At 53.6% G+C, this 15,596-nt stretch overlaps 1 protein-coding gene across 1 annotated transcript in view; it reads left to right on the forward strand.

Moving 5' to 3' along the window:
- Positions 1-904: 904 nt before the first annotated feature.
- TNFRSF11A (TNF receptor superfamily member 11a) overlaps positions 905-15,596 on the forward strand; it is a 50,509-nt gene continuing 35,817 nt past the window's right edge. The window contains exon 1 of the mRNA XM_054583378.1: positions 905-979. Within this exon, the coding sequence (XP_054439353.1) occupies positions 905-979 (75 nt within the window). The remainder of the gene's footprint in view (positions 980-15,596) is intronic.

Genomic DNA, 15,596 nt, shown 5'->3' on the forward strand with positions numbered 1-15,596 from the left:
GACCTGGCGCTCCAAGAAGTCAGTGCATTCTGTTGACACGAGACGAGTATCTTCACTCCAAAAGTTATCTGTACAAAGGAGTGTGTATGCGTGTGCGTCCAGCATCGACCTGGGACACGAGGGAGGACGCACTCCTAAGGAAGGAATTACACGTGCCCCGCACGGCAGGCGCTGGGCCCCCAGACAGGAGCTGGTTCTCGACCAGGAAATAGACCGAGGCCAGACGAGCGCCTTATCCGGGCGCGGGGCGGAGACGGGGCAGGCAGGCCGCCCGGAGGAGAGAAAGAGGCCAGCCGACTTTGAGGGAGGATCTCGTGAAGCGTGCTGGACGGGTTATCGTGGCGATCCTTTCACTGTAGTCCACGAAGAGCCTCTCCTCGTTCATCCCTCCTGGAAGGGCTGAGCGCGGGGGCTCGAGGCGGGGGTCAGGCCGCGGGCTGCCTCCCCGACCCGGGAAGCCTGGGGTGCAGCAGGCTGGCCCCTGCCTTCCAACCTGAGAGACACCAGGTCACGTCGCAGGCAAACCTGGCGGCGTGCAACTTGAAGAGCCAAGGGAAGAAAGCTAAGCCCCGCGCTCCCGGCGGCGGCGGCGGTCCAAAATCGTCCCGCAGCCCTCACCTCCGGGTGCCCGGGTCCCTCCTTGCACCCGGGCAGCAGACGCCGAGGGAGCCGCCCCTCCACACCGCGCGCCCGGGCACCACCTGGCGGGCGCGGCCCGGCCCTGCCAGAAGGGGGCGCCGCGAGGGCGGGCGGGGGCAGGTGCCCGGGCGGGGCGGGGCGGGGCGGGGCGGGGCAGGGCGCGGCGGCGGGGCGGGGCCGGCCGCTCCGAGGGCCCAGGCCTCCCGCGGCGCCGTCCCGGCGGCAGAGGCCGCAGAGCGCGGCGCCCAGCCCGCCCGTCCGCGCCATGGCCCCGCGCGCCCGGCGGCGCCGCCCGCTGCCCTCGCTGCTCGCGCTCTGCGCGCTCCTCGGCCCGCTGCAGGTAAGGAGGCCGCGCGCGCCCCGCGCCTTCTCCGGAGCTGGGGAGGCAAGGGGGCGCGGAGGCTGCGAGGCGTCCCGACGAGTGGACGGAGAAGCAAGAGCGGAGGATTTGGGGACAGAAACGGCGGAAAACTGGGGAGGAGGTTACGCGGGTTGGACGGTGGCGGGAGGGAAAGGGCGAGTGGGTGGGCTATCGGGAGGCTGCGAGGTCCCAGCACGGACACGGGCGCTTGCTTCGAAAAGCCCACTTAATGTCAGGCGTTCACGTCACTCATTCCCCCAACATTTCGGGAGCACCGAAGGTCCCACGCGCAGTCTCTGCGGTGGACACAGCCCTTTCCCCGGCCAGCAGAATGCGCGAGGAAGAAGCCGAGGCGCAGGCAGTGGCCCACATTCGGGAACCACTCCTGAATACGGGTTCTCGGGCCGCTTGGAGCCCCCCGGGCACTGCAGGTCGGTCCCGCTGCCTGGGCGTCGCTCTGCCTCCCACCCTCAGTTTCCCTGGTCGTCTGAAGGCTAGAGCAACGCTCGCCGTGCGTGCCGTGAAACCGAATTGGGCAGTTTTCTGCAGAAAAGCTGGCCCTCTCTCGCCTTTTTCCTGTCTCCCTTGGCCTTTCCGACGTCCCCCACAAGCTGTTGAAGGTCCACCTTTTCAGGTTCTGGCCCCGAATACCGTAGGATCACTTGTTCTCAGACCCCCTCGGTGATGTTAGGACAAACTACTGTTTGCAGTGGGAGCGACCAAGGTGCACACGGGGCTTCAAGCCAGTGCGGGGCCGGGGGCGGGGGGCGGCAGAGGCAGCACTGCCTCCCTGGAGCTCAGTCGGGCGGGGCTGCGACCCGCAGGCACCGCGGGGCGATCGTTGGCGTCGTCGGTGCCAGGCCCTGCCCCTGCTCCCACCCGGCACCCCGTGGCTGGTGAAGGGCTTCAGGGTGCCCCCAAATATGCGTCTCCTCAAATGCTCGTCGCTGCCCGCCCCCCTGGGAGGAATGGCCTCCGTGGGATCACTCGGTGCAGCTGCAAATAAATAAAACCAGTTAGTGGTTTTCTGTCCTCCTGGAGGGGCGCTCTCGGGCGGCACACTCTGCGCCAGGAATGCTACCAAAACTGTCCTCTCGGGCGTTCCTCGGAAGGAAGGGCTAGAGGTGGCGGTGTTCTTGGCTTCGGCAGCTTCCCGGGTCAAATCGGCTGAGGCTGGGTGATCCCCCGGTGCAGAGTGGCTCGGACCCGCGCGCAGATTCGGGGAGGCGTTTGCGGAGCCAGCTGGGCGCGGGCGAGGGGAGGGCGAGAGCCAACCTGGGCTTCCAGCCGTGACAAAAATAACAAGCGTGTGCTCGAGGCTGGAGCAGAAAATGCGCGCAGAGGTCTTCCCTCGGCCCTCCCTCCCGGTCCGGGTTCCTCCGAATGGCTGGGGGGAAAGACAGCCGGCTTAACGCGGGGTGCAACAGGTTGGGCAGCGCGCTCCCTTCCTTGAACTAAGGGATCGGGAATCCCATGAACAGCGAGCCCCTGGCTACAAACTTGCCAGCTACCCAGATGTACAAAGCACCTTACCCTCTATTACAAAACTACCCACACATGCATACAACGCAGTAGGCTCTAATAGGAACAGCAGCAAATGGTATCAAAACAAATTTGTTTTTCAGAAAGACTTTTCAACAAGGGCTGTTCCCCGCTCCACCCCCACCCCCACCCTTTTTCCTTTTGGCCACTTGCATTACATGCATTTTAAAATCAAGCCTAAACAGAAAACAGTCCAATGATATTGGCATTCTAATCAAATGGTATTTTGTATGCCCAGTCTCCCCCGTGGACATGCACTAACGGTGAACACGGAAATGCAGTAGTATCCCCCAAAGACACAGTGGTTACAAGCACCCTGTGTGTTCACCTGCTGCTGCTCTGGCCAGCCTTCTAGTTTTTAAAAAAGGAATTGCTCTGGCAATCCGTCCCGGTAGTTCTCACACATTGGGCAAGGCTTGGCCCAGTGCTTTGCATTGTTGGGGGTGGGGTATGGGTAAAATAGTTGGCAAAACATCTTCTAGAAAGTGCTTTATCTGCAAGTATGATACTTGGTTTCATTCACATTAATTCAATAGGTTTAAACTTACCTGGAAGGCCGGGAGTTTGGCCTTTGAAAACATTTCTGTGGTTATTCTCTGCCTGCCTGTCTTTGGGAGGGCATTTGTTTTTACACACGAGAAGAGTGTTTGCCTGCATATTAAAAATAATAATAATAGTATGTTTTTATGTTGATAGTTCTGCTGTTTATTCCAAGTAAAAAAAATATAGAAGCACACTTTCATTAAGGTAACTGGTTATGCACAACTGTGTTAATTCCCAGTTATCCAAGACCTGAGAGCACATTCATTCACACCCAGGCCAATAGACATTGCTGGGATGCGACACACTGTGTAAGTGAGAAACAAGATGGAGACAGAGCTGTGTCTTCACAGGTCACACAGTGCAGGGAGAGGACGAGATGGGGGAGACTAACAATAACAGAGCAGCTGTGACAAGAGACACGGGGAGTGTGGTGGAGACCCCGTGGGAGTAAGGGTAGCTGGAGAAATCAGGGAGGGCTTCCAGAGGGAGGGGTTTCTGAAATAGGCTTCGAAGAATGGGTAGAAAATCAAGAGAAACTATGATTTCAAGAGGCAGCTGAGGAAGAAAATTTCCAAGTCGAGAGGATGGCAGGAGTGCTTTAAGCTTAAAGGAATCTTGCCCCGTCCCCCCCCAAAAAAGTCACTATTTTTATGACTTTCCAGATAGCACAAAGCACTTGCTTCAGGAACCCTCACCAACAGACAGGGCGTGAAACATTTATAGTTCTTGAGATAACTCTTGTAAGGCCCTAACTGAGGAGATAAGGAGACTAATCAGACACAGACAGGCGTCAAGGGCCCTGGAAAGCCTGTGGGGAGACCCTGTTGAGGAAATCCCCAGGGGCGGAGCTCGGCCTGGGCTATAGGATTGGTGGGTGCCCAGTACCTCCACGGTCTGCCTCCCTGCCTCCCATCCCACCCTGGAGAAAAAGCTGGGGGCGTGTTAACTCTTTGTTTGGAGAACCACAAACACATAGATCGTGGCCTTTTGGTTCATTTTGTCAATAATAAATATTTCAAATGCCTCCCCCACTATTTCCTTCCCACCAGTCCCTGCCCAACACCCCTCACCCCGGTAAATGGCAAGTCTGTAGCATGAGCGCATTCCCTGTGTTGATAAGGAAATAGGAGCTTACTTTTTTCAGTTATCTACCAGAAATTTTCACACCAGGAAAACTGAAACAATAAAGGTGAATCTTGGAAGGTCAGTACGTCAATATTTGATGAGCCCATGAAAAGGGGAGTTCCAGGCCAGGGCCTCCTTTGCAGGGAGTGTTGTTTTAAGAAGGTGCTGCGGGAACTCTATCTGCCATATCAGTATTAAAATTTCCCCCACTGCATTTTCCTATTTTTGAAATGCATGGAAAAAAACATCAGTGTTTTTCCCACACGGTGTGTCCAGTGCCCTGGGAATGCTGTCTGGGCCGTTCTTTTGGCCAAAGCAGGTCTGTATCCGCCCTGATGTCATCAGCTCCACAGGTGATGCGCTTCCTAGGGTGTCTACCCTCTGGCCGCTCAGGACCTCCAGTGGCCTGTTTCCTGCAGGGTGGTGACCCTGCCCCCCGCCTCCAGACACAGAGCCCCTCCACCCACCTCCATGCACCCAGAGCTGGCACAGGTGGGAGTCTGCCTGAGCGTGACTTTGCCTCCAAGTACCTTTAGGGTCTCCACTCGGGCTGGAGGAAGTGGTTCGCCTCGCCGGTGCTCCCTGCATTGCCACTCGCGGGCTTCCTCTGGGACCCACTGCTAGGGGGACAGCTTGAGCTCAACTCATCCTTTCTGCCCCAAGTCACTGAGCCTGAAGAAACCAAGTTCAAAACAGTGGGCTTCCGTGAATCAGAGGACTCGGCCAGTCTGAAGTTCTGAGTGAGCTTTTGAGGTTTAATGCAAGTGGGTGGGTGGCGAGCGAGATTACACAGCGTCCCATATCTCTGTCCCCATTCTGAGACAGAGCGGCTGTCAGGCTGCTTCCTGCCAGCGCTCCCCGGCGGCAGGCCTCCCTCTGTCTAGGTCGGTTGTCCAGGGCCCGGCTGGCGCTGCTGTTCTCACGGTGGCATCTGTCTCAGGGTGAAGCACTTTCCTTCTCCACGCGTGCTGGTAACTTTGTATCCGCGTTTGTGTTGTGCGCCACTGTTGACTACCCAGCCTTTCATTTCTGTGGCCTGCCCCTCTCAGGGCTCTGCATCCAATAGTGAGAAATAACATGGAATTTGTGTGAAACGCATTGGTTTATTTCAACAAAGTGAGTGCCTACTACACGTGGGAAGGTCTGCGCCACGCGGGGGAGCGCTCAGCGTAGACACGTGCAGACAGTAGGAACGCAGGCGGGTGCCTAGCGTTGGGAGCGCAAGGTGCGTGCCCAGGACAAGGAGCACTTCAACCTGCATGAAAGTGTCCGGAAAAATACCCTAACCTTCCCGACCGTGCCGCCTCATGCGTCTGAAGCACATAAAGACACAAGCCAGCAGCACTGGGCCAGGAGTTCAAGGTGGCTGGTGCTAGGTCGGGTGGGGGAGGGGCAGCGCTGACAGTGTCTTCAGGGATCTCTGACAAGGACAGCATCCTGGACTCCATGGGCCCATGTGTAAGCAAAATAGCTGAGGTTTTGTCTGCGTGTGTTGTGGGCTGCGGAGGGAGGCAATCGGATTTGCGCGTCATGGGGAAGCAGCTCGGTTGGGTCCGGGGTGGGGGGCAGGCAGTAAGGAGACCACTGCCCTGGCTCTGGAAGAGCTTCATAAAGGCTTGAATCAGGTCAGCTCGGTGGTGAGAGGCCAAGCAGAGTGCAGGGGCGGTTCAGGGCCGCGGGGCTGTGCTAGCGCCGGCAATGCAGGGGCAAAGGATGTGGCCTGGCTGGACCTATTGTTAAAAAAAAAAAAAAGATGCAGTTGATGTCAGAACAAATAGCTGACTACTTGGATTGTCTCTCTTCACAGTTGATTGAGGAAATTTCTTAGTCCCAAAGTGGTGTTTAGGTTCAAGTAAAGAAGGATTTTTTTTTTCCTAAACAAGTATTAGAATAGTGAAGGATGAATTTAGGCTATTGAACCCAAGCTACTTTGGATTATTTTATCAGAGGGGGGGACAGGAAGGGTGGCAGGCACAGTTTCTTAAATTCTGCAGAGGTAAACAAGCTAAGAGCTTGGGATCTGCAGGAAATCGGTGTGCATTGGAATTTAGAGCCGTTTCCTGGCCTAAACGTGCCTTTACTCAAAAGCTCAGGATGTGGGCAGAGCTCAAACTCAGGACCGAAGAGAGATAAGCAGCCCAGTGATACCCAGAGGGCCCAGCATCGAGCAGGTGTGACCTGACCCGTGGCCCTCCCACGCTGGCCTCAGAGGGGCCACCTGCTCCCAGCAGAAGCAGTGTTTACCTTGGACCCATAGCTTGGCAGAAAGGTTCACTTGCATAAAGTGCAGTTTCCCTGGTAGGTTGCTAGTGCCTAAGATGCGTGTTTCCCTTCCTCTCAGCCCAGCTCCCTAGTGCCTCCCCTCCAGCCCCCAAAAGACCTAGCCTAGCAGGTGATGCAGAGGTACCACAACTCAGTCACAGCTGCCAGGTTTCAAGTGGCAGGAAGAACTGACTGCAAAAGCCACCCTTTCAGTTCATCAGAATAATAATAGCTTATTACATTTCCTGTTCAGTGTTGGGAGGACAAGAGCCACTTCCTCCAGCTACCAGAAATTTGAAGACTTTCCATTAAAAATGAGGAAGAACAACTTTAGCTTTTTGCAAATGTGATAGGTAAACCTGGCAAATGGGAAGAGAGGATGTGTGGTATTGCATAAACCCGACCAAGCACCCACTGCGTTGGCTGCTTTGGGTTCTCAAACTGGAAAGCAACCACTTCCCTAAGGTATTAATTTTTAAAAAACCTTTACCTAAGGATATGTTTATTGATTTTAGAGAGAGAGGAAGGTGGGGGGAGAGAGAGAGAAACATCAGTGTGAGAGGGAAACACTGATCGGTTGCCTCCTGTTTGCAAACCTGCAACTTTTTGGTGTGAAGGATGGCACTCCAACCAGCTGAGTCACCTGGCCAGGGCAGGTATCAATTTTTTTAAAAAAACTGTTTTATAATATAGTTATAAAATTGTCTTTGTACTATAGTTAGCAACTAACTTAAAACTGTATCCTTAAGTAGCACAAACTACCAAACTCATATCCAGTTATAAGAATCCTGCAAACGGCCCTCCCCTCCTCTCGACTTTGAACCCAGGGTATAAAAGCAGGGTATAAAAAAGAGCAAGGTGTAAGACCTCTGAAACTTTCATGATTATCACAATTGAGATTATCTATTTCATTAGTAAAGTGTAGCTGAGATTTTCCTTGTCTGCCCTTGCTAACCCTGGTTGATCACTTCATAATTCTCGATGCTAGGAACTTCCCCAGAGCAGACCTTAACCTAATATGTCACAATTTGACCCCATTTCCTCAAATTTGTTCTTCCACAGGGGTAAAGCTCAGTTTGTCAATGTCATCTTTATTTTAATGGTTCTGTTATTGAAGATTGCTTGCCCACAACTTCCCCTTGCCCAGGGTTATTCGTTCTAGTTCCTTAACCTCTCTGGCAGCTTTTGTTTCTCTCAATTCAGTGGATACCTGTTTGCATTTACTAGTAAAAAGCAAAAAACAAACAAAAGCCCATAAGACATGTGGAAAACCTCAGACTTTTGCCCTGACCCAGAAAGCTCCCCATGCAGTCGGGAAGATCAGACATCCCAGCCTTCATTTCCTGCAGCTCGGCGGGCCCAAGCCACTGCAGAAGAGGAACAAACAAGAAGCCCGGGAACAGAGGGTGAGATCAGATTGATATGGGGAGCTGGGCAGGCAGCACTTGCCCTGGTACTGGACGGACGGGGAAGGGGCCAAGATGGGACACGCAGAGTGTGCAGGACGAAACTGTGCCCCGTCCCAACGTCTGGAGTCCAGAGCCTGCGAGAGGGAGTGGGGAGGGATTAGGCCAGCCGAGGGGGGCGGTGCTGGATCTGAGTCGTGAAGGGCTGTGCACACAAACCTCAGGAGCTGGCCCCTGCCCCGTGCGGGGCGTGCTCCCTGGACCCGGCATCTGAAGCCCCTGGGAACTTGTTAGAAATGCACGTTCTCGGGCCCCGCCCCACCCCCACTGAATCCGAAACCCCAGCGGGAGGCCCAGCAGTCTGGGTCAACGGCCAGGGGGATTCGGACACACACTCAAGTTTGAGAGCTGCTGCTGGCAACCGGGGGATTCTGCCAAAAGGTTCTGAGATCCGCTCTAAGTCCCTGATAGGCGATGGACAAATATTAAAAGTGCCTGCCATTTGCTAAATCCCTCCTGCAGGCCAGCCACGCACTGCGTGCTTTACAGGAGTGATCGCTAATCCTCACCCCGTCTGGCGAGGAAGATGCGACCACCGAGGCACAGAGAGGCTGCGTAACTTGCCCAGGTTCACATGGCTCGTAAGGAGCGGAGCCGGCCTTTCTCCGAGCAGGCGCTCCAGGGGCATTGGCGCAACCCCTCAGGCAGCATGGGGAGCGGAGAGGAGCCCTAGGAATGGGGGGGGGCGGACAAGCACTAAGCCTCCGGGAAACTGCGTGACCGGTGTGCACGGGTGGAGGTCTGCGCAGGGTTGCCCACTCCCTGAGGGCTTTCTGTTCCCACCTGTTACTACACAGAAAGAAAAAGGCTGTGCCTTTAAGGCTAGACGACTTCGAAGTGGCTCCCCGTGTACTCTCAGTACAGGGTCCTTGTGCCAGTTAGTTGATCCCTGACTCAGGAGGAAAAGGAATGTGACACATTGAATCATCTCGGCCACTTCCTGAAGCCAAGGGCTCTCTGAGCGCTCCGTGAACCCCCACGCTCTCCAGTCTGCACCGCAGACGGGCCTGAGTCTAGCCCCGTCCTCTTGCCCCGCCAGGCTCTGTGCTGGATGGTGGGGCCGGGGCGGGAGGGGAGACAGCGCCTCTGAGCCCCAGGGCGTGTCCAGTGAGCAGGTGAGCTCTGTATTTGCAAAGGCCCTGTGTGTCCTGGTATTATTATAATTACAGTCAACGTGGGGACTCCTCGCTTCTGGGCTCCTATTCTGATGTCTCTACGATGGTGCAAATCTAAATCATTTCTATCACCCATGCTTTTTTCCAGTCCGTTGAAAGGCTCTCCCTTAAATAATAGGAGAAACGTTGAAATAAGACAGAGGGGCCATGGCCAGTGTGGCTCCTTGGGTTGGAGTGTCCTCCGTAGACCAAAAAGCCCCAGGTTCAATCCCCGGTCAGGGCACACACTCAAGTTGCAGGTTCGACCCCCTGTCAGGGTGCATACGAGAAGGCAGCTGACTGATGTTTCTCTCCCCCGCACCCTACTTTCCTCTCTCTCTAAAAGCAATTTAAAAATGTCCCCAGGTGAGGATTAAAGAAAAACAGACAGAGGGTCACAACATATACGGCCCCTGGGGCGCTGCCAGGCCTCGAGCTTCCCGTCGGAGTGAGAGGCAGGCGCCGGGGGGTGGGGGAGGACAGTGATGCGCTACTGATGCACGGCAGCAAGCAATCTGGAAACAGACGCCCCGCCCCGTGACAGCGGGGTATAACACTTACCTCCAGTGGGAACGCAACCGGAATCTTGGTCCTAAACTGTCACCCATTAATGTCTAATGGTCACACGGTTTCATAATTTAATGACACCATAAAAATAAAGTCCCTTTCTGATGGGCTTGGGGTTGCTTTGCCCCAGTTGGGGTCCCTGTAGCCAGGCCGCGGAGGTCCTCCTTCTGTGGAAAATGACAAATGATCAGAGCACCCTCCTGCACAACCAGCTGGTTGTCACTGACTGCAGGGAGCGGCCCTCGCAGGGGAGGGATGCAGACGGAGTGGGCCCCAGGCCAGAGTGGCGTCATGAAGCCGGCCTCACACAGCATGCCCGGTGCCCCGTTCCCGGGTGTGGGTGACAGGCCCCGGGCGCCGGAGCAGTTGTGTTGTGCGTTACTTAGGTGGACCCATATACTGTCCCGATTGGAAAACAGGACTTGAGCCCAGAAAGAGGTTTCTCACCGCCCCCCGCCCCCCACTGCTGGGGGATCTCTAATTCGCGCACAGTTGGTAGTGCCCCTCCAAGTCCATGCCTGGCAGTGCGCTTCAGAACTAGTAGGAAACTATTACAGCCTTCTCTAAAGGGAAGTGACAAGGTCAAGAGCGTCCTTCTGGAAGAATCATTCATTGAATAAACAAGAGTTCGAGCATTTGCAGCATGCCTAGCTCTGCCCAGTCTACTCCTCACTATCCGTTTGAGCATTTGTGGGGATGCAGGAAGGGAGGTAAGGAAAGTCAAATGTCTAGCCTGGTTGGTGCCTGGTGGGCTCGCAGTAGCTGTTTCCTAAGGGCCAGCTCTTCCTTCACTCGCGCCCAAGACAAGCAGCATCTGGACCCAGCCACCGGAGAGGCAATTCTACACAGCATTTGCGATGTGAGGAAGTTCTGACTTGTGGTCTTTAATGTAACTCTGACCTTGCTACTCACAGACCATCGATGTCATCTGGCAGCTTGTTAAAAACGCAGCATCTCGGACCCCTCCCCAGACTGACTGGATCGGGTCTGTGCTTCTGTAAGATTCCCAGGCGAGGCTCCTGCCCGGTAGGGATTGAGCAGCGCTGGTCTGTGAACGTGCACGTGGGGGAGAAGCCCCAGACTCCATGCCTGGCTCAGGGCGTTGCTCACAGGTGCTGACTAACCGTGGGTGCATGGGGTTCATTTTCTAAAAATGTTTAGGTCAGTCGTGGCTAAGACAAGGGAAGGTAAAGATCCATTGCATTGATCAAAGAAATAAAAGCAACGTGAGGGCCAAATTCAAAAGCATACAAGCCTCGTGCTGGATATAGGGTGTCAAGGTCTTGCCAGGCAAGGTGGGCGGAGCGCGCGGAGCATGGTCACGGTCGCGGCAGAGGTGGGGGCCACAGCGTACTGCGCCCCCACCCCAGCCGCCACGGGGGCGGTGCTCCCAGTCCGCCCTCGGCCCAGGTCTGGTGTCTGTGTGCACTGACTCGGTTCTTCAGGGAACCTGGACATAGGATCCTCCCCTCCCAGAAGCTCCTAAACTAACTGGAGTCCCTGGGTGGGGCCATGTGCAGACTTTGGAAGATATTAAGATATGGAATACGTGACGTGCATAAGAGGAAGTCGGGAGGGTAGAGGGCTTTGTGGGCCAGAGTCCCCAGCGAAGTTCCACGGGAGAGGCTGGCCACGTGCCCCGCCGGGAGGGTGGCCAGCACTTGGACTGGCTAAGCGGACGGTGAAGGCGTGAACAGAGCTCAGGGTCAGTAGACTGGTGTGTGGCCAAGCAGCGGGGGGTCAGCAGGCAAAAACCAGGCTATGGGGACTTGGGATGCCGGTGAGCAGAGGTAACTGAGGGTGTGAGCAGGTCAGGACCCTGAGAACACTAGGGGGACATCTAATGACAAGTATGGGCAATGGGTCACAGGTAAGTTCAGGAAGACGGGCAGCGGGCCAAAGTCCTTGTCGCATACTAACAGTCTAGCAGAAAGAGCAAATAAACAAAACATAACCAGAGAGCATCAAAGGGACAGGGTAGGAGGAAGTCCAGGTGACGTGAGACTGTCCCTCATGAGAGGCTCTCCAGCCTCTGTACCAGGGAGAGGGGACGTGAAACCCACTTGGCCAATGTCACCGATTTCACTTGGCAGCCTGGGACTGACACAGCCTCGAGCAGGACCACAGGCGGCACTGGAAGAAGTGGAGGGCAGGGGCCACAGTGGGGTCCAGGCCAGGGCGGGGCTGCTAAGAGGGGGCAGGGGACGCGGCTGGAGGCGAGACTGAGCAGGCAGGCAGCCTGGGGTCATCTCTGTCCTAGCTGCTCCAGGACCAGAGCCTGACATCACCCGGGAGCTTGTTGGAAATGCAGAATCTCAGGCCCCACCTGAGACCTGAATCAGAACGTGCATTTTAATAAGGTTTCCAGGTAATTCCATGCACATTGAGAAGCACTGGACTTTACTCTGAAGGCCAGGGGCAGCCTAGCCGCTTCCCTGGGCACTTGGGGCGGGGGGGGGCCCATGGGAAGCTTGATGCACCCCCAGAATGAAGACAGAGCCCGGCAGGGCGCTGGGCCTCCGGCAGACCCTGCACTCTCGCAAGCACTGGGTTCATCAACATTTTGCTACTTTACTACAGGAAAGAAGAGAAAGCAACTCTCGTTTTGAATGAATGCAAGTTTAAAAAAAAGCCCAAGAATGGCAGCGGGTGGGTGGGGGGCGCCTGGAACCCTGGGAGAATAAAGGGGCATTGACTGGCGCTTTGGGAAGCTGCGTTGAGTCACAAGGCAGGGGCAAGTCAGAGCCACCCTGTGCCGCGTTGACAAAGCTGCCTTGCGCTTTCCTTCCAGGGAGCCCGCAGCTGCAGACTCTTTAAACTCTTTATCTCTCTGACAAAGAAAACTTGCAAAGTTTTGACATGCAAGGTTATTTCTTCACTTCCCCTTGGGCTATATGTTTTCTTTCTTGGGAACAGAGAGAATAAACACATTGTGAGGAGAGTGAGGAAGGGCTGCAGAAATCAATGGACCTTTGAGATGCTCTGTGGCGGCAGGGCGAGCGCCCGCGTCCCTCACCTTGGCTTCCCTCCTTCCAGGTGCACATCTGGGATCGAGGCGTCAGGGGGGAAAAATGCTCGAGCCATTCGCTAAATCAAAACAGTGACTACGTCCAGCGGTCTAGTAGGCCAAGTTACTCCACGTTTTTAAAGTGGGATTTTCTTTTTCATCAACCCTGACCTAAGTCAGATTTTTTTTCTGTGCGTAATATCTATTCCAAAAATATCTGTGGCAAAATGGTTAAGACAATCGGATGTGATGTTTATCTTCTCACAAGGGAAAATAAAATTAAAAAACAATCTAGGGCACATGTAAGTCCTGCCTGGTAATGCAAACAGCGCGAAGAGCTTATCGTTTCCACCTTAGGGAGTAACCGCGATGTCCAGTGTGAACCTAAAGCCGCTGTCACCCACCCCGGGTGCTGCAGGGCCGCATTACTCACGGTCGGGGCGACTGGGGGGCCAGCCGCGTGAGCGCAGAGCACCGCCCCCTCACTGCCCAGTCTCACAGGCCCTCCCGCTGTTCCCGACCACAGTGCACACGCGCCGCCCTTGCCAGGGCCTTGTATACATCCACCTGCGATCCTCCTCCCGGTCTTGCTATCTATCCCTTTGACTTGTCCCCCCGCCCCGGACGCAGGTCCCCCGAATGTCATCTTTTCAGAGAGGCCCCCATCACAATCCCATCACCTGCCCCTGTTTCACTTTTTTCCCAACAATTACTACACCCAGATTTCATGCTGTGTTTGTTTATTGTCACTCTTCTCCCAGGGACTACACGCAAGGACTCTCTCTGTCTGGTATCCATAGCTCCTGTACCCACAGACCCTAAAATTGTCTCTGCCATGAGGTACGGGTTCAGTTACTATCTGAGAAATAAATGACTCTAGGTTTAACTTGTCCTGCTTTTTGGCTGAACCTGTCTTACCTGCATGTTAGAACTCCTTGATTCCTTTCTAGAAAACCATGCAGTGATGCTATGTAGAGTGAGAACATTTTTCTTAAATAGGAAAATCAAGGATGTCTCTCAAAATGATGCAAGTGAACCTAAGAGTCCACAGCCCTCTGACCCCATTCCTGTCCTATTGGATCAGTGCTGGCAAGATTGAAACTGAGTCATGTGAACAGGTCCTGGCAACATGACATTACCCCACAAAAATTTGCAAAGGACTTGAGTGGACATTTCTCCAAAGAAGATGTACAAGTGGCCAATAGGTACATGAAAAAGATGTTCAACATCATGAGCCATTAGGGAAACGCAATCAAACCCCACAGTGAGAGACCGCTTCAGACCCATTAGGATGGCTATTACCAAAAACCCAGAAAATCACAAGTGTCAGCAAGGATGTGGAGACACTGGGACTCTCTCGCACTGCAGGCGAGATTGTGCTAAACAGGTGTAGCTACTCTAGGAAACAGCTTGGGGGTTCCTCAGAAAGCCAAACATAGAATTACCAAATGACTCAGCTATAGACTCCAAAGAATTAAAACCAGGGACGTAAACAGATACTTGCCTGTCACTGTGTATTGAAGCACCATCCACAATGTCCAAACGGGAGAAGCAACCCCGGTGTCCAGTAACAGGTGAATGGATGAACAGAATGCAGTGAATACGTGCACTGGAATGTCACCCTGCCAGGGAAAGGAATGGAGTTCTGACACAGACTATGACTGGGGCAGACCTTGAGGACATCATGCCAAGGGAAATAAGCCAGACACCAAAGGACTAGTATCGTATTATTGCACGTACAAGGAGTGTCTAGAGAAGTCAAACTCGCAGACACAAAGTGGCATAGAGGTTACCAGGGCTAGGTGGAGGAGGAAATGGGGGCTCATCGCTTAATGGGAGGGAGTTTCTGTTTGGGGTGACAGAAATGTGTTGGAAAAAGAGGCGGACGGTGGCCACACAACATTGTGAATGTAATTAATGCCACTGAAATTGTACACTAAAATATGATTAAAATGACAAACGCTGATATGCGTATTTTGTCACAAAAAAAGTTTTGAAAGTACTCCAAAGTTTTTAAAAAGTGGCATTCAAAGAACAGACCTAGAAAGACCCAAATCTGATATATCAGGATAGGCAGCAGCGGGTTCTCACCTCCCTGATAGTTTCCTTTCCCTCCTGCAAGGATCCAGAGTTGCTGCTTTGTTATTATGTATTATTACCTATCTTTCCTCTGTCAGTGCAAAGATCCAGAGTCGCTACTTTGTTATAATTATTATTATCCAATACCTTTCCTCTCTCCTGCCTGTCCTGCAATCCAAATTCTTTGGGAGACAGGAACTGGCTCATCCCCTCAGTCCGGTGCTAAAACGGCCCCTTGCACAATTATTACATGAGATGTCTCCAAAGGTATGACAGTAGTAGAGCTTTGGAGAGATTGATGCTTTCTACTCTTAAACCCTAGACTAGACCAAAATCTACCTTCTGTTACCATTATATGAAAAATCATTTTACAAGGTGAAGGGGAATGACTCAGGCAACAGAATGACTGGCCTCCTTCTGTTGTTTTGGCAACTTACACCCCTTTGTGGGGGCGGGGGTTGGCGCATACTTGTGAGTTGCAATGAGACCAGGAGCACCTGGCCAGCTGTGATGAATACCTTTGAGCTGGAGTTTCGAACACTCTTTTTCAGCGGTAATGCATTCATAAAATGCATTGCAGAGTGCCCTTTAGTAGAAGATCAATTATAATGCTGTTTGCAAGTCGTCATTTTCTTCACCGTCTTCTCATACTAACCACATTTTTTTCATATTCTACCAATCAGAGAATACTTGAAGCTCACTTTTGGCAGCAGAATTCTTTTTTTCAGGAGCTGGGTGTAAAATGTATTTCTGTGAAATGAATTCTATTTTAAACACTCAGGTTTTCGTTTTATACCCTCTGATTCTTTGTATCCATTTCCATTATGACTTCAGCCAAGGTCCTGGCTGGT

This window comes from Pteronotus mesoamericanus, unplaced genomic scaffold, assembly GCF_021234165.1.
Source record: "Pteronotus mesoamericanus isolate MK-2021 breed Mesoamerican mustached bat unplaced genomic scaffold, CSHL_Meso_final contig_74, whole genome shotgun sequence".
NCBI lineage: Eukaryota > Metazoa > Chordata > Mammalia > Chiroptera > Mormoopidae > Pteronotus > Pteronotus mesoamericanus.